The sequence below is a fragment of the Rhinolophus sinicus genome, linkage group LG01 (genome assembly GCF_036562045.2).
Source record: "Rhinolophus sinicus isolate RSC01 linkage group LG01, ASM3656204v1, whole genome shotgun sequence".
NCBI lineage: Eukaryota > Metazoa > Chordata > Mammalia > Chiroptera > Rhinolophidae > Rhinolophus > Rhinolophus sinicus.
Window position 1 is genome coordinate 81,522,377 of NC_133751.1, and position 26,927 is coordinate 81,549,303.

The 26,927-nt window shown below is 32.9% G+C and overlaps 1 protein-coding gene across 1 annotated transcript in view; it reads right to left on the minus strand.

Annotated features, from left to right (window-relative positions):
- EPHA6 (EPH receptor A6) overlaps positions 1-26,927 on the minus strand; it is an 840,987-nt gene that overhangs the window by 324,090 nt on the left and 489,970 nt on the right. The window contains 1 exon segment of the mRNA XM_074333168.1: positions 9,148-9,272. Within this exon segment, the coding sequence (XP_074189269.1) occupies positions 9,148-9,272 (125 nt within the window).

Consider the following 26,927-nt stretch of genomic DNA (forward strand, 5'->3'; position numbering starts at 1 on the left):
TCTTATTAAGTGCCAAATGAAAGAGTAACAGTAGAGTATCAGAAGAGAAAAAATAAATTTATGAATTGCTAAATATTTCTGTACTTCCGGCCTCAAATGGTAATTGTTTAAAATAGGCAAAACTGTGGTTGTGTTTTTTCTGCATTTGAAATGAGCAAATCTTACATTTCTCCCCAGGGAAAATGACTCAGTCAACACTTTAATGAGGCCAGTGATAAATGAGAAACTTGCTAAGGGTCAGAAAACAAAAGCTAGTGGTAGCTTTTAGCTTCAAATCTATATTAGAAAATTTGCCAAGATTTACCTATAGGCATAATATAGTAGTATTAACGCTTTCATTATTTTAGGTAGAAAGTTAGACTTGCATATTTGGCTTTCAAAAGTAGCAACAACAACAACAAAAAAGTAGCAACATGATATTTACATTTTTCATTAATAGAAGAATAATTCTATGAAGGCTGACTGAATGCAGTCTGAATTCATGGCGTTGTTACCTTTGAATAATTGGTGCCTGTCTGTGGGGTTTTTGTTTTTCTGATTTTCACCAAGCTAGATCAAAAATTTAGAGAAAGTTTGATTTGTATCCTTGTTACTATCCAGGAGCAATTCCTGAAGGAATGAAAATATAACAGAAAAATACAAATTTTGCATACTCCACGGCTACACTGATTCTTGATGGGCATTGTCCTAAATACTTTACCTAGAATAGTTTCTAATACTCATCCCATCACCTCCTCCTACCTAAAGTGATGTTGTGATCGTCTGATAATTGGATATTGTGGACTCTATATCCTCTACTCTAAACCATGTGTTACATAGCATTATTTTTTACTTCCAAACAATAATTTTCAAGAGGAGATGAAAATTTATGTTATTAATTGCTTTAAAATATCCTTATATTTTTCTCTTTTCCTAGAAGTGCAAAACTTGACTGTAAAGTATACAGATTTCCAGATTGTTGGATAAATTAAATTACTCTTTCATCCTTAGGTCTTTATGAATTTTTCTGTATTATTTTTTTATTTCATATTTTCATTGGAAACATCAAATCTCTCATTCCTTCATTACTTTTACTTGATTATTTCCTATCACATTGCATAGTAAGGCAAAACATAATGAAAATAGTTAGTTTCTGTGATCATCAAATTTTAGAATTGGAAAACAACTTAGTTTATTGTAACCTCATCAAAAAAGAGATAAAGACATGGAATTCAGAGAAGTGATGAGGAAGCAATTTAAGTATCACCAGGAATATGGAAGCAACTGATTATTACTATAAGATATGATATTCAGTTAAAACATTGTGGAATTTATAACTGATTGAAATATATATATATATACATATACATATATATATATATATAGCAAGTTGGCAGAAGTGTAATTAACGTTCAGCCTTACCTAATATTACACAAAACATCTGGCCTAAGATTGCACTTCTGGTGACTACATACCACCAGAAAAATAGCAGGCCATTTGAGCATGGTGAGCAAGGTATTGTTTTATTGTTCTCGGAAACCAGAACATCAACTTTTGATTCTCATTATGTTTATAACCTTAATTTTAGTCTATAAATTTAGGTATATTCTACAGTTTTGAATGAAATATGTTTAGAGTACCTAATTCTACCAACTTAATTTGTCCCGTTTTTGGATGTAGCAAATCTTTGACTTACTAAATTGAGATTCTACAATTTTAAACAAATCCATTTTTCAATTAAACAAAGGATAGTATAACTTCTATGAAAGAGGACACACTTTAAAGAAAGGGTAAGCAGTTAGTAGACACAATTTTAATGTGCATGCAGGCTCTATGTTTGATGTAATGGAGTAAATATCTTTTTAATTTTTTTCTATTTTGATATGTTCAAACAATACAAATGCTGCTGTGATGCAGTACTAGCAGCAGCCCCAGGGTTAATACCATGAGAATCTCTGCTCTGGGCACGTGAAGACTCCCTGGGCTCACAAACCAGACAGGCTTCTAAACAGTGGTGTTTGCTACGCAACATGGAAATCTCCATCATGAGTGGTTTTTATCAGTAAATTCCCTTGCTGTCCATTTTCAAACAGGTAATGTGGTTTTAATTAGTACCAAATGCTCATATCCATTTTCTCTGTATTGGACATCACAACAAATAAGAATTATGAAAAGAAAAAAAAATAAGAACACAAAACTTTGTTTACCAGCTCAGGAATTTCCTTATTCCATTAAAAATACTCAATTGTATCTGACACTTCGTTTTTTATTTACTGCATTTTGATTCAGATTAGTATTTTAGTTCTAATACCATACAAAGTGTGTAACATCTACAGAGGTCCTAGCCACTTATAAAGATGGTGCAATATTTAAGTTCGGGAGTATGTTTAGAGGATTGTGATTATTTCCCCTCTATTCACACTTGATAAAATGAGGTAATGAAGAAGCTGGGTCTTTACAGACCTACGTATCTGTGGTCTTTGGAGCAACAGTGCTAGCATTCCCTGGGGTGCTAATTCCAAATGGAAATCTTCAGCCCCTCCCCCCATAATTCACACCCAATCGATTGAATTATAATGTGCATTTCAACAAGATCCTCACTCTTTCCTCAATCACAGATCCTTAGTGCCTGCATAATAATCACATTTAGCTTTATAAACACATTTACATTTAGGTTACAAAATGTACAAGTTAGATGGTCATAGGGGAAGGAGGATGCAGAGAACGAACAAAGGAGATATGTTTCTGTACCTAAATAGTAGGTAGAGGTAAGTATAGCACTCATGGTCGTGAAGAGAAAACTTCTCTTATTCCCTTGGGCAAACGCCCAAGTGAAGGAAATACAGTTGGCCCTCTGTATCCATGGGTTCTGCATGGAGGATTCAACCAACCGCAGTTCAAAAATAATTGAAAAAGAATATTACATGGTTGGTGTCGTGTACTATGTAGTTAGGCCTATGGAGGTTTTGTCTGTAGTGAATATGTACATAACTCTTTTATTGTCATTGTTTCTTAAACTATACAGTAAAATAACTATTTGCATAGCATTTACACTGTATTAGGTATTATTAGAAATCAAGAGATGACAAATGCAAATACTACACCACTTTATGTAAGGGACTTCAACATCTGGGGATTTGGGTATCTGAGGGAGGTCCTAGAACCAATCCCCCTAGGTTACTGAGGGATGGCGGCATATCGACCATTTAAAAGGAAGGATTTTTTTCATTCTTCAGTTGATTGTTTCTACAATAACTGCTTCATACATTTTTAATCCAATAAAGATACAGATTTACTGATTATTATATCTTTAGAAAAATGAGTGCTATTTATTGAATTGTTATCTGGGGAAAGCACTATCCTGAAAAAGTAGACTATGAGAGGAGCAGAGAAAGAGACTTACGTACAACGCTACATATTGAGAAGTGTATGACTTTCATAAAAGGGCACCATGAATTCAGCCTTCCCTCAAAAGAGGCAGTTTTAAATCATCCACAAGTGATGAAAGTATTTCCTATAATGAAAAGGTTCCCACAAATCTCCTCACCTTTTTAACAATACATAGTTCTCATGACGTGAAATTATATATAGTTTTCTATAAAACTCATAGGTACCTTATTCTATAATTAGTGGACTATGTGAAACAATAGCAGGTTATATTAACTCAGTGTTTTATATAGATAATTATCAGGACCATCTGGATATTAAGAATGTCTCCATTCTCATGATGGGTTTCCTTGAACACAATCTAAAAACTGCTGACTGTGGTAAAAATTAACAAGAGAATTTTAAGGAAAAGACTTCACCAGTCATAGTGTCTTTAAGTCCTGGATATAAGAATAATGAAGTGTTATGGGAGATTCATGTTTGCAAAATGAGCTACCAGTTGGTAATTAGCGGAGCTGTACAATACCCTGGTGAGATAGGTATGTTTTATTGCTGACATTTTACAGATGCAAAATGGGCATCAGAGAGTAATGAAGTGTTTGGCCTCAGGGAACCTAGAAGAGCAGCATCAGCAGAAAGCACTGACTTGTCTGAGAAGTCCAGCTGTGATGCAAGTACCCAGGCCAGTGTTAACAACCGCTTACTGGCTGTGTGATTTGGGAAACAATACTTCGCTTCCTTCATCTGTAAAATGGAAGAGCAATGGTATTTATCTCAAAGGGTTATTAGAATTGAATTATTTAATCAGTGTAAAACACTTTCAAAAGTACCTGGTGTATAATTGGCCGTGTTCTATAAATTATTTGTATGTGACTTTCTCAGTGCTGGGGATATGAAACTGGACAGAAGAAATCCCTGCCCTCATGAGCTAACATTCTAGTTATTAACAGAGAGTTCTCTCAGCTGATGGATATATTTCTTATGAACAGGTAGAAATAGGAAGTCCTGGATGTTTTCTTCCTTTTTTTTTACATTTCTAGGGGCAATTTCACAGTGGCTGGTGACTTTTCTCAGTTTCCTGTGAATGAGTTCTTAACAAAGAGAGGACTTTACTAATTTCTCTAGATTTAAATCACACAGTTCGGTTAGATGCTGATTGGGGGTTGGGTGGCAAAGACAATAAAAATGATCTCAATTCTTCAGGGCTCACAAAATAGTGAAGAAGTCAGATACTCAAATAAATGACTCTAATACTAATTTTGATAAATGTAATAAAAGAACAAAGAAGCAAGGGAAAGAGTGCCATGAGCAGAGAAAACAAAGAGAGGAAAAATTAAAACTATGAAGAAAAAGGGTAAAAAAAGGGGAGAGTAGAGATAGTGGAAGGGTATGTTTGATATCCAAAGAGATTTTTGATATTTTGTGACAGTAATAGGGTTTCCAACATTTTGAAGGTGGAGACTGAGGGGTTGAGAGCAGATGAGGTCTTAGTTCTATTGAAAAAAGCGTTCTAACCCCGAGATGAAGCCATTCCTCCCTGGCATGTCATGTCAGCAAACTGAAATTTAGATAACTTCCATGTTTCTGTAAATCCTCTGCTGGACTAAAACCGTAGTATATCCAATCCAGTCACCTGTCCCCAAACACCAAGCTAACTCTGAGCTCTACATGTCTTTCTTAGTCCTTCTCTAAACAAGGATAACTATGGCCCCAGGCAATCAGATATTTTCTATTTTTCTCTTTCTTGATACTTATTCTATAAAAACTTTCTGCTTTCTCACTCGATTTTGCAGTTCTCCAAAAGGAGACTGTCTACTTTATGAAGTGTTAAATAAAATCTGTATCACCTAAATTGTCTTCAGTTTTTAAAAAACAATTCTTTCATTATTAGTAGGCTCTGCTTTTGGGGAAAAGCGTAGTTAGCACGTAAATATGAAATAGAAAATTTGTTGGTAACATACACTTCACTTTATTTGTTATTTAAAGTAACTTTTCATATTCAAACTATAGTCACTTGAGTTTAAAAAATGAAACACTTTTTGAGTATGAAAGAGAACAGTATCTAACAATTGGGGGAGTGTAGTTATAACCAAAAGTAATGTATTTTCTTCTCTATAACCCACCTATCTTTCACACACGTGTGCACAAACATACACATATACACACACATACAGAAGACAATGATGACAGGGTCTTAACTTTTATATATAATTAGGTGAAAAATACTGTTCCCTGTGCTAAAGCATTTTTAAAAATGTGTGTATTTATGTATTTAATTTTGGTAGACATAAATGAAAAAATACAGTTATTTGAGAAATGGGATAACCTATTTATATAACTGTATAGACACAAACATATTAGCTTTTGGAAACAGCTAGAAGTGTAGAGATTATGTTTCTAAACCTTATTTTATAGATGAGAAAACAGGTCTGAGACAAACTCAAATATTTGATCACTCAGGCCAGCGTCTTCTTCTAATATTACATAATCTCTGTGCAAAGGTCACTGGTAACAATAGTATGTTGCTTGAACTAAGATAGTTGTACACACTTCACATTCTAAACAGCTTAACTTATTTCCTGTTTTACAGAATAATGCTCTTAATGAAATGAGAACTTAGTAAAACAACATGAGTTCCTCAGAGAATGGTAGAAATATTGATTGTCTGTGGATTAATTATGAGTTAGCAACACAGTGTAACCTTGTATAAAAGGAAATGGAATTTTAAATGACATACATGAAAGACTGAGGCAGCAATATTAAAGACTGAGTAGGATATGAATATTACAATGAGCTGAGAATTAACATTCTCTCCGAGCTCTCTGAGCTTTAAGGCCCCTTAATTGATAGTTGTTTTACCACTAGGTACTTCGGATTACCTTCATCTATGCCTGCTCGAACCCTCCAGCTTCTGTGGGTTCTGCTTTTAAAGGTTTGTACCTGCCACCTTCTTTAAAGACCTAAATTTGGGCTTCTGGAAGCACTACAGACAAACAAAAGTGCCCATGATTTTTTTCTGCATAGCACACATACATCTTCATTACGGCCTATAGCCAGTGATTGGTTGGAGTCAGAGTACAGAAGCTTGGCTTCCTTGTTTCCATAGTAGGAACTCTAAGATGTAATTTAGATTCCTCAGCTCCCTTCAGTCACTTTGAGTTTGATTGGCATCTTCCTTCATAGTCCTGCTTCCCCCATTCTCTTATCAATTCTCTTGGGAGCTTCCTTCATTCATCAGTTGCATGCAAATTCCTGTCTCAGGGTCTGCTTTTGGGCAACTTGATCTAAGACCACTTGATCTAAACACCAAAGCTATTTAGGATCCATTCATTCGTTCATCCATTCATATTTATTTATACTGCTACCTCCCTCTCTCTTCCTTGCCTCACTTCCACTGTGCATCTCAAGTCACTCCAATATGTGTTATATAAAAATATTTTCTTGGAAGGAGAAGCCATGTTAATAAATACAAATATGTAAAATGTATAGTTAGAATTTAAAGTCACAGTGGGGAAAAGTTTTAAGGCTGTCAATCATTTTACACTCTCTCTGAAAGGTTCAATATTCTAACATCTTCGATTGGTTGAGTATACATTATGTTTTTATGTATGAAAAGACAATGATTTTCATTTAGTTTGTACACAATTCCCATGGTATTGTGTTCTTTTATATTACATACCAAATATTTCCCTAATGCTCACTTAAACGATATTTAATAGTGATTTAGTATACTTTTCATCTTTAGGTCCGTTTATAATTAACCTTTACAACTCTCTAGAAGGATTTATATCTTTATTTCCATTCTGTAAATGTGAAGTCTGAGACATAGGGAGATGAATTGACTTTTTCCTGGCCACAAGCATAACAAGAAGCAGTGTCAGAGCACAAATTAGAAATCTTTGGCTTCCAACTCCATGTTTAATCCATTAGCACTAGATAATTGCCATTTTTTACCAAATAAATTTCTTCAAAATATTATTTATTCCATCATTAAAACGTGAATATTATGTTGATTGGCATCTTTCAGAATCTTATTTATTACTAAAATTTCAATTAGATGAATGTGGTTCCCTTTCTATGGAATCTGTATGTCCTTAATTAGAAATACTGCAATTTATCTCAGTCATCAAACATATGAGTTAGATGTGGCTATAAAATAAGAGTGACTTGTTGTGTATAAAATATAACCTTCATAAAACACAGAGACATATTTTCATTCTTAAAGTTGCTCATATGTGTATGTACTGATTTTTAAGTAATCAGAAGTTATGAATACATGAAGATCTATCAAATTAATGAACAGAATATACAAAGGGTGCTCAAAAAATGTATACACATTTTAAGAAAGGAAAAAAACTGTATTAAAATTATAATACTCAATATATACTGATAACAAAAGATGAATACAAGTCACGTCTGACTTCTGCAATTACAAGAGGTGCTCAAAGTGGTTCCCATCAGTATCCAGACACTTCTGATTACTGTAAACTACTGCTTTGAGCAATGTCGACCAAAGTGTTCACTTGCATACATTTTTTGGGCACCACTGGTATGTATATGCTTGTGTAAGCATGTTAAAGGTTGTAACATTTGAAAGAATACCCCAACAATATTTCTGAACACACGTTGGCCTAACATGCAGAATTTGTAATCCAATTAAAATTCAGTGAATTCCTCCTTCCTTAGACTATGGATTTATCCATATGAGTTAATGATAATGACAGTTTTCATTGACTACATAATGTTGAAATTAGTAGAGTGTTAAAATGGATACAGCCATGTTACAGAGTTTCCTCTCCCTTTTTCAAACTTACATTTGCTCAGAAGCAGTAGAATAGAAAAATATTTCTACTTCTCTTCTTGGCCTATATTTCTTCAGAGGTGACTTAAACTTATTTATGATGTTTCTTTGCACCTAGTAAGTCAAAGAAGTGCAAGAAGTTCTTTCTGATTGTAGTTATACCACTAGAGATTATATAAGATTATTATACTTAATTTTTAAATTTAATGTTTCCTTTTCAATATTCCAGAGTAGTATTAATGCAATGAGACATACTATCGGAATTAAACTTATGGTCTGCTGTAATATCTACAGCAACACTATACTAATGTTGAGGAATGCGGTGGGTGAAGCATAAAGAAAGTGTGTGAAAACAATAAAGGTAAATAAGTGTATAGTTAAGGAAAACATAGCATTTGAGAACAATGTTAAATGATAAAAATAGATATTAAGGTTAATAAATGATTTGTTAACCAGCTTTGTCTTGCTATCTTCTCATAAAATAAAACAGCTGTCTCAAATGTAAAGAAAAACTTTAAATCATCAGCTATTTCCATTTATCCCTTAAATCATCCTTTCCAAATTATAGTGGCCTATGACTTTAAACTCATTGGTAAAAGGATGCATAAACTTGCTTTAGGTTATAGTAATTCTATTTTACCATTTCTTCCCAAGTGAATTAAGAAAAAATATTTAGTCCACTAAACTGTAAGTTACAGGCGTTACTGCTTCTTACTGCATTCTAAAACTCCTCAGAGTGAGTCATGACAGAGATGAACATCTTCTGCCTTTTACTTTAATCTGACGTAAAACAAGACAATTTAATTAAGAACTTATAAGCACAATAGTAAATTAGAGAGTCTTCAAAGACAGTAGATATGTGGTTAGGCCAAAAACAGGTTTTAAAGTTAAATAATATAGTATAACATCATGCTCAGTATATACATATATAACATATATATGTATATGTAAGTTTTTAGGAAGCTCCAAATAAGACCTACTTTCTCATAGTACTTGATCTCGTAGTCCAGTATGGCTCCATTGGAAAAAGCAGGTGCTTGCCAGGATAGGGCAATGCTATTTTGGGATGCCCAGTCCTTCCTTACCATACCTATCAGGGAAGGTGCTGAAAGGAAAGAAAATAACTAAGAATTAATTGGTGGGAATCATATTCCATAATCGTTTCTTTAATTTTTTTTTCTAAAAAAACATAATTCTTGTTGAGTAGGACATCAAGTATGGATGTCAGATTAACAAGATAGCCTTAGGCTTTTCTCTACTTAATCCAAATAATGTATTAAAATATGTTTCGAAATAGGGAACATAGGAAAAATTTATGTAGTCCAAAAAATATGGGCCAGAACTCCTCATCTTTGGCTTTGTTAGAAGATGACATTTTTCTTTAAGCTGGCTTTGGTTTTGACATGAAATATGATACACTTGGCTGCTATATTTTATTAAATATAAATCTTCTATAGAAAAATCGTCTGCAATTACAAGATCATTTACAGACTTTGCTTTATCTTCAAGATTTAGTACTTTATAAAGTCTTAGTACTTTATAAGGGTTTATATCATAAACGTTTCAACTACAGTAAGTTATTGTTTACCAATGTAAGGATTATTTATTTTGTATGGTTTCGGTGGCATGTGAATAAAATTGAAACATTTAAATTCTGAAGTTTATTTTGAGAAATCATGTCTATCATTTTTTCCTATATAACATTGTTTTAACAATCCAATTTTAGTCTAAAGCAAACTTGTGTTAAACTTCCAAAAATTTACCTACAGTGTAATGTCATAAATTCTTTTCTCTAACAAAATATTTTTCATTTTAAGTTTTCTAAACTTTTAAGTTTTTTAAACATATATGTTAAAACTCACTCATAAAAAGAGCAATACAAATTACATACACTGATATCATCCATGTATTTAATCATCCCTTCCTATAAGATTGGCAAAAAAAAAAAAATCCCACAACCTCATACCAGGCTGTCTGTTGCTAGGCTGCTGTGCAGAAACAACTTAATGTATTATTGGTGGGAATGAAAATGGTACAACTGTTATGAAGAAAAATTAAACAATTTAAGGCAAATTGGATATTCATTTTTACTTTGGCTTTTTGGAATTTATCCCAAAAATACACTGCACAAATACAAAGTGACACATTTATAACACTACTCACTGGAAATTGTTTGTAATAATAGGAAACAATTTAAAAGTCCACCAGTAAGGGACTGGTTGAAAAACTAGGCTACATCCACCAGAGAATTATGATGCTGTAAACAGAAATTGTAACTATCTATAAATACTACAGTAGTGTTATTTCAGGATATATTTTTAAGTAAAAAAAAAAAATTGGAGAAAAATGTATAAAAAATATAAGGGTAATAAGAAAAGATGAAATAATGCCACTTTTGATAACATGGATGGATTTTGAGATTATCATGCCAGGTGAAATAAGTCAGAATAAGTCAAGAACAATATGACTTCACTCATATGTGGGCTATAAAACTGAAAGCAACACAGGAACAAGACAAAAAAAAAGGAAACAAAAACTCATAGACACAGACAATAGTTTACTGTAAGGGAGTAAAGGGAGAGGGGAATAGTAGAAGAGGGTAAAGGGGGTCAAATATATGGTGATGGAAAGAGAATTGACTCTGGGTGGTGAGCACACAATATGATATATAGATGATGAATTATAAAATTGTACACTTGAAACTTATGTAATTTTACTAACCATGGTCACCCCAATAATTTAAAAAGAAGGATAAACATTATTTAATTGGATTTTTTTTATTTGAGTTGTATGAGTTCTTAATATATTTTGGATATTAGCCCCTTATCGGAGGTGTTGTTTGCAAATAGCTTCTCCCATTTGGTTGGATGCCTCTTTGTTTTGTTGATGGTTTCTTTTGCTGTGCAGAAAACTTTACTTTGATACAGTCCCATTCATTTACTTTAGCTTTTACTTCCCTTGTCTTTGAGGTCAAATTCAGAAAGTCCTCCCTGAACCCAAGGTCCATAAGTTGAGTACCTATTTATTGTTTAAGGTCTTATGCTTAGGTCTTTGATCCATTGCATTCCTACATACTAACAATAAAATTTCAAAAGAAGAAATGGGAGTAAAGAACGAATTTCTTTTGCAACTTCAGCAAAAAGAATAAAATACCTAGGAATAAAGTTAATAAAGGATGTGATGGACCTAACCACTGAAAACTGTAAAACATTACTAAAAGAAATTGAAGAAGACACAAAGAAATGGAAAGATATTCTGTGTTCATGGATTGGAAGAATAAACATAGTTAAAATGACAATGCTACTCAATGCGATATACAGGTTTAATACAATCCACATCAAAATCCCAATGGCATTTTTTTTAAGAACAAAAAATCATCAGATTTGTATGGAATCACAAAATACCTTGAATAGCCAAAGCAATCTTAAGAAAAAAGAACAAGGCTGGAGGTATCAAACTCCCTGACTTCAGTTTATACTACAAAATGACAATAATCCAAACAGCATGGTATTAGCAAAAAAACAGACACATAAACCAATGGAATAGAACTGAGAACCTCCAAATAGACCCACATATATTTGGGCAGATAATTTTTGACAAAGGATCCAAAGAAGCACAATAGAGAAAAGATAGCCTTTTCAATAAACGGTACTGGGAAAATTGGAAAGCTGCATGCAAAAGAATGAAACTGGACTTCTATTTGTTACCATATACAAAAATTAACTCAAAAAAGGATACATTTTAGAGATCAAAACAACCTTAAATATTATTAAACTGTTTTTAGTAATGATATCATTGATGGTAGTGCTGGTATACTGTAATTCTGAATCTGTGTGTGTATATTGAGGGATGAGCAATTATGCTGGTGTTACTGAGTAATTATGTTGGTTTTACTGAGACCTAGAATGTTTCTTTTCCCTAGAGAGAAAGGAAATACAGACATCAGATCAATGAAGTAAGCAAGTAAAAACCCTACAGTAGTAAACTCACCTGAAATATTATATGAACTTATGATATCTTTCACATTCACTTTTAGAAATCCATTCAAATGTTCCCATTGTAGTGAGAATAGGATTTAAGAAAATTGATTCTCTATGATTATAATGAATATAATTTAAATTTCTAAGAAAAACTCAAGTATTAAATTTGGTATTTTATTTTTGAATAATGCCCTTGTTATCTGAAAGTATTTTTTCAAAATTTGTGAGAATGTCAAGTTTGGTTCACATAAGGAAATGAGTACTTTAGAAACTATATTTAAAACTCTTCCCAGATGTTCAATAAAAGCATTATTGTTGGACTAAAATATATTCTTAAACATGAACAATAATCATGGAAATTGCTAAGAAACAGAAAAGTTTGTGATATAAGCTAAAATAGAAATGGATAATGTATATAAGAACAAGTGCTTAGATAATTCACTATTTAAATTGAGTCACTTCACTACTAAGAAACTACCATTAATCAATGTATCACTTATGGAAACTGTATCAATGTTCTTGAATTATAGTATAATAATGTATTAAATGGTGCTTTATGGTAAAATTAAAACTTTGAAGTAAATCATACAAAGTATAAGTTAATTTAAGTGTAACAATTCATTAAAAATTTTGAAAATGTCCTTGTCATATGTATACAATCTTGTCGTTAATTTTCAGTTTAAAGTTCAATGTAATACAGCAATATTACCAGTGTATGACATTTTGCCTCATAATTATTTAGCATTCAATGTCAAATGAATCAATCCTTGCAAAACTTACAAGAAATTCAATTATGGCAGTAGCATATTACAATAACTATTGATTAAAAAATAGGTACTATCTTTTCTATTTCTGATTCTCCAATAGTTAATTAATTGTACAGGTGCATCACCTAAATTTTATGAGTCCTCTCCTATACTTCTATAAAATAGAAATAAAGAGAATCTATTCCCTAATTACATAGATTCTTCACTCATACATGGACTTCAGGGTCCAAGAACTATGTAAACCCTAAAAAAATCATTTCACTTTTACACATTCCTTTCATAGGTAAATATCCATATTTTACATAGCTTTTAAATATATATAATTTTGCATAATTCTATTTTTAACCATATCTTGTAAACCCCCATCCCATATTTTGATATAGTTTCCATAATTAATACTTTAATGACTAAAATATTCAATTATGTTGACATTTTATCAAGTTTTCTTTAATGTTGGATGTTGAAATTTCCAATATTGTTGTTAGAGTTAGTACATTTTATAGACAAATTTTTGATTTTGTTAAATCTTTTATAGAGAAAAATACTTCCTATAATTTGGATTTTCTGAGCCATACTATGTATTAGTATATTTCTTTTGAAAAGGGCTGTGTCAATATACACTAGGCACACATTTTAAATAGTTGATGAGTTAAATCAGAGGATGTGAGAAACAATTTATAGGTCAATATACACTTCCAATGCTGTATTTTCTGTTTTCAGAGAAGGAGAACATTGTATGAAATTTCAGTTTTAAATAAGGCTTCAATACATAAACCTCACATATTTGTTTTGAAGTTAGTTAATGAATTTGTTTCTTAATAACCCAAGTTTATATAACATCGGAATTTGGCATATTGTGACAACACTGTAGTATGACAAAATATAAAGTAAAAAATACATTTATTTATTCATGTAAGAAAAACTGATTTAAAACACAGAATTAGTTTTTACTTGTGATTCTAAAAAGTCAGAAAAGGAATGAAATAGGTAAAGAAATTATATCTTCTGGAGTTTGTCAGATTAGAAGCTAATTGAAGACTTGAAGACTTGAGCAATGTTTTCTGAATAAAAATTATGCATTTAACATAGTTTTCAGTAGAATTATATTTCTGATATACATCCTTTCTTAAGCCTTCAAAATCTTAACTTTGACCTTTAGAATAAACGATGGTTGAAGAGAATACCACATTCTTGAAGATGATGTTAATACAAATCTTTCTGATTATTACGTTTTTTGAATCTCAAACAGTTTACCAAAAACTATATAACAAAAAGTGAAGATGGAGATGCAAGATGGCGGAGTAGATAAACACTGTGCCTGCTTCCATCCGTGAATACATTAAAATTACACCTAAATTACGGAACAATCAATCTGGAGAACCATCTGAATTCTGGCTGAATGGAAGTTTTATAACTAAGGATTAAAAGAAGAAGCCATGTCAAGACTGGTGAAGGGATCAATATGAGAAACTCACCCAAAACCAGAAGCATTTTCTCTGAGAGGATCCAGCCCCAGCTGCATTACATTCCTTCTTGAAAAACTATTGGAGTCCACTGGACCCAGGTGGGTGACAGCTTGCCTCAGTGTGTTCTGAGAATTTTGCTGAGTAGTTCCAGGCTCAGCACTGGCACCAACCGGAGCCTACATTTACTTGGTGACCATAATTCTTCCTATTCTAGTGACTCCTAGAGATCCTGCCTCCCCAAACTTATGTACCACACAAGGCTTTAACAGGGGTTGGACCTTAAAGGAACCTACAGGTGGCAGCAGGCTTTGGGACAACATGGCTTTTTGTGAAGGCACTCCATGCCCAGTACTGGCGGCAGCCATCCTCAGTTTGCAGCATGGCCTCTCTCATGTGTCTCCAGGGTTAACACAAGAAGCAAATAATCGCAGATTGCTTTGTAGCTCTTACCAGGCACTTCCCTGCCTGAACAGGCAGTGGGTGACCTAGGCCTGCACTGGAGCGCCGCCCAAGAGGCTTCAGAACCAAATACTTGAAGGTTGGCTTCAGACCACAGCAGAGCACCACGCAATTAGACCCACAAGTGACACACACACAAAGGGCAGTCTCAACAGACACCAGAGCTCACTGAGGCGAATCTCACTCTTTGGGGTAAGCCTCCCACAAAGCAGCCTGTAAGCTATGGACCTGGCCAAACCCCAGGGCCAATCAGCCTGAGGGTCAATCTCACCCAATTATGTGCCAATAGCAATCCAGACTCAACTATAACACGAGGGCACACACAACCCACACAAGGGACATGCTTGGAGCACTCAGGGCATGTGAACAGAGAGACTGTACCAGGGCCCCACAGGGCATCTACTACATAAGGCCACCTGACTAAGACAGAGTCATAGCAGATCTACCTCATACATAGAAACAAAGAGACAGGCAGTCAAAATTAGGAAACAACAAAATACATCCCAAATGAAAGAACAGGAATACAAATTAGTTGTTACACAGTAACCATGTGGATCTAGGGTATAATATAATGATTATAGTGAATAATATTATAATATCCATGAATGGTTTCAGATGGGTACTAAATTTGTTAGGAAGGGAGACAGGAAGGGTTTCTGGGGCAGGGTGAAAAAGGTGAAGGGAATAAGAAGTACAAATTGGTAGTTACAAAATAGTCACAGGGATGTAAAGTGAAGCACAGGGAATATAGACAATAACATGGTGATAGCTATGTATAGTGCTAGGTGAGTACTCATCAGAGGGATCATTTCTTAAATTATAGAAATGTCTAACCACTATGCTGTACACTTGAAATTAATATAAAATATTGAATGTGAACTGTAATTGAAACATTTAAAAAGCAAAGAAAAGGTAAAGGGGAATAAGAGGTACAAATTTCCATGTATAAAACAAATAAGTCATGTAGATGTAATGTACAGCTTAGGGAATATAGTTAATAACTGTGTACACCTGAAACTAATATAATATTGTATGTTAGCTATATTTTAATAAAAATCTTAAAACAGAAAAAAGATAAAAAGTATATGAAGAAAATCTGGGCTCATACAATGATGTAGTAAGAAAATGGAGAAAAATTGGGTACAGATAATCTTTTCGGATAGGTGGGGATATTTTTCTTGGATGTACAAAATATTGACAAGAGGTAGTTTCATAAAGATAATATGGTATGTGAAAGCACACACCAAACTTTTTGTATTCTGTTACATTCAAATCCAATGACACAAATTACACTTTGAATGGATCTCATATTCATGCATTCACCTTGCACCATCAAGCAATGGTTGCTTTGAAATAACTGTCTAAAGCCTAAGACAAAGAGAAAATCTTGAGAATAGTCAGAAAAAAAATCTTCATTGGAGAAACAGTAAGGAAGAAACCAGAGAAGAGTGGATTAGCATCTTTAAAGTGTTGAAAGAAAATATAAAGCACATTCTTCAACAAAAATAAAATGATTTTAAATAAAAACTTGGAAGTGAATGAAGGATTGAAAAACATTGTAAAGCTTAAATATGTGAGTAAATATAAATGAACATGGACTGTTTAAAATATTAATAGTAATGTTTTTATGGCCTCAAATATGTGAAAATTATGATCTCACTTACATGTGGAATCTAAAGAACAGAATAAACGACTGGTCAAAACAGAAATAGACTCAGAGATAGAGAAAAAATCTGATGGTTGCTAGATGGGAAGGGAATAGGGGCATGGGGCAGAAGGTGAAGGGATTAGAAAGTACAAATTGGTAGACACAAAATAGTCTTGTGATGTGAAATACAGTACGTGGAATATAATCAATGATGTAAAGATTATGTAGGGTGCCAGATGGGTACTTGACTTATTGGGGGGATCACTTCATAGACTTTGTAGATGCCTGACCACTATGCTGTACACCTGAAGCTGATGTAGAATAATATTTACACACACACACACACACACACACACACACACACACACACACAAGATCTGACAATTACGTTTGTGAACTTGTTGCAATGATGTTGCTAACCTTTTTTTGATATCAGAGGGATTATTCATTATGAATTTGTACCAACTGGAAAAACGGCTAACCAAGTTTACTATTTGGAAGTGCTGAAAAGGCTGCGTGAAAAAGTTAAGACCACCTGAAATTTTCACCAACAATTTGTGCCTCTTGCATCACGACAATGCACCAGCTCACACAGCACTGTCTGTGAGGGAGTTTTTAGCCAGTAAACAAATAACTGTATTGGAACACCCTCCTCACTCACCTGATCTAGCCCCCAGTGACTTCTTTCTTTACCCAAATATAAAGGAAATACTGAAAGGAAGACATTTTGATGACATTCAGGACATCAAGGGTAATACGATTACAGCTCTGATGCCCATTCCAGAAAAAGAGTTCCAAAATTGCTTTGAAAGGTGGACCAGGTGCTGACATCTGTGCATAGCTTCCCAAGGGGAGTCCTTCGAAGGTGACTGTAGTGATATTCAGCAAAGAGCTATGTAGCACTTTTTCTAGGATGAGTTCGTGAACTTAATTGTCCTACTTCATATATGTATGTTGTGTATCATAGTGAATATAGTCATTGGTATAGTAATAGCTATATATGATGTCAGATAGACTGGGAGGGGTTTATCACTTTGTGAGGGGTATAAATGTCTAATCATTATGTTGTTTTATACACCTGAAACTAATAATAATAAAAACTTAAAGACAAAAACAAATAAACAAACAAAGGAATGAAACAAAAGAAGCTGAGTAGAGCCCGTGTGATATAGTGCTTTAACTTTCTAGTACTGTTGGGAAGAGAAAAAATAATACTTGCATTTTCACTACTCTTAAAATTTGTATTACTCTCATAATGCAAAGATGTGAATATAATCTCCAAGTTCACCACTAAAACAAATTAGAAAACGCCGGGAGAAAACATTGCAAATGAAAAAATATAATAATCAACCTGTTCCAAAGAAAGGGAAAAAAAAGAATCTTGAGACGTATATCAAATAAAAAATCTTTTGTAAGATGATCAGTGTAAATAGAAATATAAATGGACTAAATAGCTCAATGTTTTATGTATGAAGTTGAATCTATCTGTTAAATAATGATAACATTTAAAAAATGAAAGTATGTAGTACGGTTAGTTGACAAAAAATTTCATTCATTTTAGACGAGCATTATTTTCGTATGCTTACGTGGAGATACCTGAAGAAATATTAAATTATTCTAGTTAATTATTTTGTTCCTAAATAATCGGTGAGATTCTCTTCATTTTAAAGACGAAGAAGCTAAAGCTCAGAAGTGTCAGCAATAGTTTAATGATAAGATGTGAATGTGAATTTTAATATTAACTCAGAATGTCAAGAAAGAATTGAAAAAACACACAAACATTTTGCTGCATTTCCCCTCCTGGCTACTTTGGTGCCCTCTTGCCTTAGAATCAAGAGGGAAAGAATTAAATTTTGTACTGGCTGGGCTGACTGTTCCTCATTACCAAGTGTAATTGGTTGGCTGTTCCACAACAGAGGTAAAGGAGCCCTGAAATTCAGAAGATTCCTTAGTATATATCTTACTATAGCCATGCCCTGTGATAAGAGTCCATGGAAAACTATAAGAACCAATCCAAGAAAGACTACTAATGCCTCAAAACTTACAGGAATAAAAATTAGGCTATTCCAACCAGGCAAAGAAGCACGACCAGCTGAGGTGCTTGCTGAAGAGAAAGGGAATATGAAATGGGTAATGGAAGCAGGTACTTATAACAGTTATAAAAAGTGTACTATAATTTTACATACATAATTTCCATCAATGTGCAAAAAATTAATCTTACTTAGTGTTGTAATAGGTACAAAATTAAAATCTGTGTCAAAACTAGAAACCAGGATTGAGGCAATGTCACAAATATCCTTGTTGCCTTTGAGTCTGTAATTTTTTGATATTTTTAATGAAATCATACAGGATTATTACAAATATATCTTCTTTAGAGAATGAAATCAAGATTATCATGTGGGTAATGAGATGATGGGTTATCCAGGTGGGCCCAATGTTATCACAATTGTCTTTATAAGAGGGAGGCAGGAGCAACTTGTCTGCAGAAGAAAAGGCTGTGAAGCAAGGAATGCAGAAGTGGAAGAGGGAAGGAATAGAAGGAAAAGGGGTAACTTTTAAAAATTAAGTTTCTAAAGCAGTGAGAAAAAGACATCTATTTAATTACCCAACTCATTTGATATATTTATTACATTTAAAAAGTATTCCACCTCTTTTAAAAATATTTTAAATATCTCGGTCCTACAGATTTTCCTTGTTTAATCTATAGTCTGTCAGGTTTTTCTCTTGTATGTCTTTCTCATTAGAAAAAAAAAAAAAGATTTTTTTTTTCTTTCTTATTAAATCACCTTAAGTTATAAGTGATATAGGACTAATTTTTTCCCAGTTTTTCCTCAGAGTTATTCTATTTTTTTTTTTTTTAAACCTTTAACTTTGAATTCCGAGCATCTTTCCCAAGGAAATACATCTGGTAACACAAAGCTTGCTCACTTTTTCTACTTTGTTCTCTCATGTCAATATAATGCAGGCAGATAGCTTGAAAGACATTAGTGAAAAATGTGTGAAAATATTTGCACAGAAAACTCTCACTTTCTGGGGAGGCCACAGTGAAAAATCACTTTATTAATGATGACTCAAAATAATGCAGTACTGTCAGCACTTAATTACACAGAGAAAGACCTGAAGCATTATCTTTAAAGTTCTTTTCAGCATAATCTGTAGTTTTTTGATTTCTGTTTTATTGGTCTTATGTCTGGCTGATTTAACGTGCTCACTCTTAAGCTTGTCTTTAGTAGGTTACTGTTTTGAGTAATTTATATCATGCACCTCTACTGATTATATCATTCCAGAGACATTTGAGGAGAAACTGTTTCTATGACAGATGTTATAAAATGCAGTTTATTTTAAATATAAGGGGAAAAGAAGTATCCTTAAATTAGATTGGTCTGAGATTGTGCTGACATTATTATTACCTGTCAAGTTGCAGTAAAAAATATATGTTGTACCAGGACTTTCTATGAATTTAACATGCTATTCACTAAAATTTCAGAAAGTAGGCCTAGCTCTGGAAAATAATCAAGAATTTGTCCCTTCTCAGCTTTACTTTAAACAATTTCCTTATTCATAACATTCTATTATATTAAAATCAAGAATATTGGTTTCTAGTAATTCTTCTAGGTAAAGTATTATTTGAACTATCTGAATTATATATAAAAATTATATAAATAGATTTTAAATATATCCTAGTTTTACTTGAATGCAGTTTGTCACTTCTGGGCCTTAGTTGATTAATCAAATAATTTGCTTCTTGTTCCAGGAATAGAAAAATATGAGCCATCTTAAATGTCATAAAAAGAAAAAAGAAAAAGAAAAAAGAAAGAAAGAAAGAAAAAATTCTATTACAATGACCAGGAAATCATTTAGAAGTAAATGTCTAAAATCATCTTAACTAGTATTTTGGAAAAGAAGCACCAAAGTGATAAAGCTTGCAAAAATAAACTTTTAAAATAATATAATGAATAGATAAAAGTTTTACAGGCAAATTTTATTGCTTCATTAAAAAATAATTTAGACAAAAGAAATCCATACAATAGATTTCAATGAAGCTATTTTAAAATGATGTAGATATACAGACAGGTATGGAAAAATAAGCACAGTATTAAAAGTGACCAAAACAAATTGCAAAATAACATGCATGCCATGATTCAATTTTCTTTTTTTTTTGTAAATATCAAATAGCCCCAAATTGTATAACCAAGTTGTATAACTAACAAGACCATGTTGGAAGATTTGGGAATGCATGATGAAGGAGGCGAAACAGTTCCTCTATCAAATGTTGATTCAGTCATATAAGCAAGGTCATTTATGGTGCACCCACCACAAGGATGACCCTTCTTCGGAGGATAATAAGAACAAAGAAAAGAGAACTGACGCTTTTGGGGACTAAAAATTTCTGAAAGTTGACCAAGGAACACTTTTTGAACTTATTCTGGCTGCAAACTACTTAGACATCAAAGGTTTGCTTGATGTTGCATGTAAGACTGTTGCCAGTAAGATCAATGGGAAAACTCTTGAGAGTTGTAACATCTTCAATATCAAAAATGACTTTAACGAAGAAGAGGAAGCCCAGGTACAAAGAAAAGCAGGGGTGGGAAGAGAACTGAAATGTGTCTGACACTGCAATGCTGTCAGCATTGTTCCAAGTATTAGTTGCACTGCTCTGTTTATAATTGTTAACATTAGACAAACAGTAAACAAATGCAGCAGCAAATTAATTGTATTAGCGGAATACTGTCCTCATTGTATGTGTAATTTGAGTAGAGATCTCCAGCCTGTGGCTGAAATTCTTCTAGTGTAATCAAAAGTTTCTTTTTTCTTTGCTCTGAATAAAACTGAACTACGGGTTCTCTATTAAAAAAAAAAAATATATATATATATATATATATATATATATATATATACATATATAATATATTCAATATATAGATTTATGTTTTTGGAATAGCATTAAACTATTAAAAGTGGTATACCATGGTAGCCTAGTAAAACTGCATGTAACAAGCAAAACAGAAATAAATCTAATTGTCCAGTAGTTACTGATTTTTAAGTTACAATAACAAATTATTATATTACCCATAATTCTTGAAACTTTTAAAAGGAATATGATTTTATTTTAAATAGCCTAACTTATCTTAGTGTATCTCCTATGATATTTTGAAGATTGTTTCAAAAATGCAATTCAAAATGCTAACATATTTTAAAAAGTTAAACCAAAATGTGAATATATTTATAAGCTATGATCATAAAGTATGACATGTGGCTTACTGAGGAGTCATTAAAGCTTAGTCTTGCCCTGTACTTTTGTCATCCTTGAATTTATATGATGATAAAAAATTGCAGAGAAAGCTAGTTGAAAGACCATTAAGTTCAAAAGTATTTTAAACCAAGAAGCTTTATGAAAATTAGTCTTTTAAGTGTTATGGATTTGCTTATTGGATGTTTCAAGAAGGGAAAAATAAAATGTCCTTTTCTGTAATGGCCCCTAAGCTGCGTATACAGACAAGAAAATTTCAGTCACATTTTGGGGCTGTGAAACAACTCATGGGTAACCTTGGGAATTATAGAAGAGTGATTCACATTTAAGGATGTCCATTCATAATATAAGATAAATAGCAGCAATTACCATTTTTTCCCTTAAGACAGAACCTGGACTAGCTTAATACTTCTTTGATCACTTCAGATGGAATTTATTTTGATGTCAGAACTCCTAAAACATTTATTGTCTGGTCCTCATGACACCGAGCAATTGACTGTCTTTATCATAAACTCTTGCTATTCTTCTTTGTAGAGTATAAAATAATATATTGTACTTAACTTGTCAACTTCCCATGCTCTTTCACATTCATTAAATCACTATATATACACTGTAACTGTACTATAGATAACAGTTATTCTCATTTTAAAGATGAGGAAATAGGATCAGACTGGAACCAACTTACAGTTACATGAGAAGTACGGTGTGGACTCCAGAGTAACTCTAGCATTTATGGACTATTCCCTAGTAACTGTAGCACATGTGAAGATCTGCACCTCCCATAGGAACACATTAGGAAACTTTCCTGTAAATAACTGTTTTTATTGAAAACGTGTTTAAATCAGACAATTGTCCTGCTCTCTGTGGTTTTATTTGTTTAATTCCTTCATGGCACCATATGAGCACTGTCCTATTAATTCATATATTCCAGGCACACAACCATCATTTTCTGTGAGTAGAATTAATGTAAAAATAATAATTTGTAATATATAATAATAATATAGTAAAAATAAACCAGAAAATAAAGAAAGATTATTGCAAAGTGATAAGAGTTTGAACACATGGTACTGACGAAAATGGATATTATGCTATAATTTAATTGTATAATATTAAAATCCATCTTGACTTAGTTTCTTGAATTTTTAGTATTTCCATTATTTAACCGTCTCATTGAAAAAAATATTTCAGTTGAGAAATAAACGCAAAACAAAAAATATTCTCAGTTATTTGATGACTGAATGCTCCTAATATTGATTGTTCTCTAGTTCTAAACCCATTTTCATGGTCTCTACATTGGCCCCACTCCATAAGCTGTGCTCCCACTTTCCCAAGCCACAGTGTAACACCTCTTGGTAAGTGAAATTCTGCTGGATTCTGTAGATTTTGTAGGATATACCCCTGAGACTCTACATATTTCCTATGTAATCTAATTGTTAAGTATTTAAAAAGCTGTTTTTTTTCTTTATTACTCTTCAGGAGTGAAAGCTATATTTATAATTGTGTGTGTGTGTGTGTGTGTGTGTGTGTGTGTGTGTGTTTGTGTTTCCAGAAAGGACGGAAAGGGAGCGAGCACTCAAACAACAGGCCACCAGAGGGAATGTTGAATGGTCCTGTCACACTGCTTCAGGAGGATGCAAGTGTACTCCTGCCAATCCACCAGAAATGGAACTGCAAAACTGCTTTTGTTCTCTCTTTAAAGAAAGGATGCAATGCAACAGCAGTTTCATTGGCACTGTTTCTGGTTCAAGCCAAGAGGAATAAATCTTTATTCTTCCTTGATGGAGGTTGTCTATGCATAGGACAAGTAGCCAGGTGCTCCCACAGCTGCCTTGAAACATTCATGGCTCCTGAGGATATTGGTGATTTTGTTCTCATCAGTGATCAAATAGCAGAGTAAATCACTATTGTAAAATAACACCTGGCCGGGCCCTGTGTTTTCCTCTCATTTTCTCTAGTTAGTAATTGTTCTTTAAAAATCAGTGACTGATTGCTGAGAAAAGGCTTGTTTTTTGTTGTTGTTTTTTCATGTTGGCTGCGAGCTCATAATTTCTACATGTTCTCACAGTAACTTCAAAGGCGTTCAGTGCATATGTTACACTTTTTCCCCCTGATTTTTGTGACTACTCTGTTAACAAGCCAAATGGCATTGCTCCATATTTATTGCAGAAGTTACTAGGATTACAAAGATTTTTAAAACTGAGAAAGATCTAATTATTATTATTCATAATGAATAATGCAAATCTCTGCCACATTTTTTTTTTATTAGTTTCAGGCATACAGAACAACATAGTGATCAGACATTTACATAACTCACAAATAATCCCAAGTCTACTACCCACCCGACACTGTACGGTTATTAGATTATTGACTATATTCCCCATGCTGCACTACACATCCCCATGACTATTTTTTAAAAATTATAGTTGACATTCAATATCATTTTATATTAGTTTCAGATGTACAACATAGTAGTTAGACATTTACATAATTTATGACATGATCCCCAATAAGTCTACTACACATCTGACACTATACATAGATTTATAATACTATTGATTATATTCTCCATACTGTAATTTACATACCCTTGACTCTCCTGTAACTATCAATTTGTACTTCTTAACAATCCCTTCGCTTTTCTCACTCAGCCCTCCAAGCTCCTTCCATCTATTAACCATCAGTATGTTCTCTATATCTGTGGGTCGGTTTCTGTTTTGTTTGTTCATTTATTTTGTTCTTTAGATTCCACATATAACTGAGATCATATGGTATTTCTTTAATCATCTAACTTACTGCACTTAGCATAATGATACCCTCAAGGTCCATCCATGTGTTCGCAAATGGTAAGATTTAATTCCTTTTTATGGCAGAATAACACTCCATTGTATAAATGTATCACAATTTCTTTATCCAATCATCTATTGTTGGGCATTTCAGCTGTTTCCATATCTTGGCTATTGTAAATAGTACTGCAGTGAACATAAGAATGCATATATCTTTTTGAATTAGTGTTTTAGCTTTCTTTGGATAAATACCCAAAAGTGAAATTGCTGGGTCATAAAGTAGTTCTATTTTTAATTTTTTGAGGAACCTCCATACTGTTTTCCATAGCGGCTGCACTGATTTGCAATCCCACTAACAGGGCATAAGCGTTCCCTTTTCTCTACATCATCTCCCTCAGTTGATGTTTGTTGATAATATTGATGATAGCCATTCTGACAGGTGTGAAGTAATACCTCATTATGGTTTTACTTTGCATTTCTCTGATGAGTAGTGATATTGACCACCTTTTCTTATGTCTATTGGCCATCTGTATGTCTGCTATGGAGGTATTTCTATTCAGGTTCTCTGCCTAATTTTTAATTGGATTGTTTGGTTTTTTAGTGTTGAGCCTATGAGTTTTTTATAGATTTTCAATATTAATCCCTTATCAGACGTATCATTGGTGAATATCTTCTTCCATTCAGTAGGATGTCTTTTCGTTTTCCCCACACCATTTATTGAATAGATTATCTTTATCCCAAAGTATATTCTTGCTTCATTTTTCATAGATTAAGTGACCATATCTCCAAGCATGGATTTATTTCTGGGCTATTTATTCTCTTCCATTGATCTATGACTTTATTTTTATGCCAATGTCATGCTGTTTTGATTACTATGACCTTTTAGTATAGTCTAATATCAGGTGGCATAATACCTCCACCTTTGTTCTTCTTTCTCAAGATTGCCATGGCTATTTGGGGTCATTTATGGCTCCATATAAATCTTAGAATTATTTATTCTAGTTCTGTGAAAAATACCATTGGTATTTTGATAGGGATTGCAATTGAATCTATATATTGGTTTGGGTAGAATAAACATTTTAAATGTATTAATTCTTCCTATTCATGAGCATGGTATATGCTTCTATTTACTTGTATCTTGTTTAATTTCTCTTATCAGTGTCTTATAATTTTCTGAATATAAGTTTTTTATTTCCTTGCTTAAATTTATTCCTAGGTATTTTATTTTTTAACACAGTTGTAAATGGGATTGTTTTCTGAATTTCTCTTTCTGAGAGTTCGTTATTGATGTATAAAAATCCAACCGATTTCTGCATATTAATTTTGTATCCTGCTACTTTACTAAATTCATTTATTAATTCTAATAGAATTTTGGTGGAATCGTTGGTCTTTTCTATATATAGTATCATATGATCTGTAAATAATGACAGCTTTACTTCTTCCTCTCCAATTCAGATGCTTTTTATTTCTTTTTCATGTCTAATAGGCTAGGACTTCCAGTACTATGTCAAATAAAACAAGTGAAAGTGGACATCCGTATCTTGTTCCTGATCTTAAGGGGAATGCTTTTAGTTTTTCCCCACTGAATATGATGTTAGTTGTGTGTTTGTCATATGTGGCCTTTATTATGTTGGATATGTACCTCTACTCCCACTTTGCTGAGCATTTGTATCATAAATAGATGCTGGATTTTTGTCAAACGCTTTTTCTGCACCAGTTGATATGATCACATGAGTTTTACTTTTCATTTTGTTTATATGGTGTATCATGTTAATTGATTTATGGATACTGAGCTAACATTGCATACCTGGAAAGAATCCCTCTTGATCGTGATGTATGATCTTTTTAATGTATTGCTGAATTTGGTTTGCTAATATTTTGTTGAGGATTTTTGTATCTATGTTCATCAGGAATATAGGCCTATAATTTTCTGTTTTGCTAATATCTTCATATGGGTTTAGAATCAGGATAGTGGTGGACTCGCAGAATGATTTGGGAACCTTCCCTCCATTTGATTTGTTTTGAGCAGTTTGGGAAAAAATAGGTGTTAATTCTTTTTTAAATGTTTGGTAAAATTCACCTGGGAAGCTATCTTGTCCAGGATTTTTGTTTGTTGGGAGCATGCTGATTATTGATTCAATTTCATTAGTAGTAATTGGTCAGTTCAGATTTTCTGTTCCTTCCTTCTTGATTCAGTGTTGGAAGACTGTATAGTTCTAGGAATTTATCCATTTCCTCCAGGTTGTCCAATTTGTTGGCATATAATTGCTCGTAGTATTTCTTAATTTTTTTTGTATTTCTATGGTATCAGTTGTCATTTCTCTTCTTACATTTCTGATTTTGTTTATTTGGCTCCTCTCTCTTTTTTTTTCTTGATGAGTCTGGTTAAAGGTTTATCAATTTTGT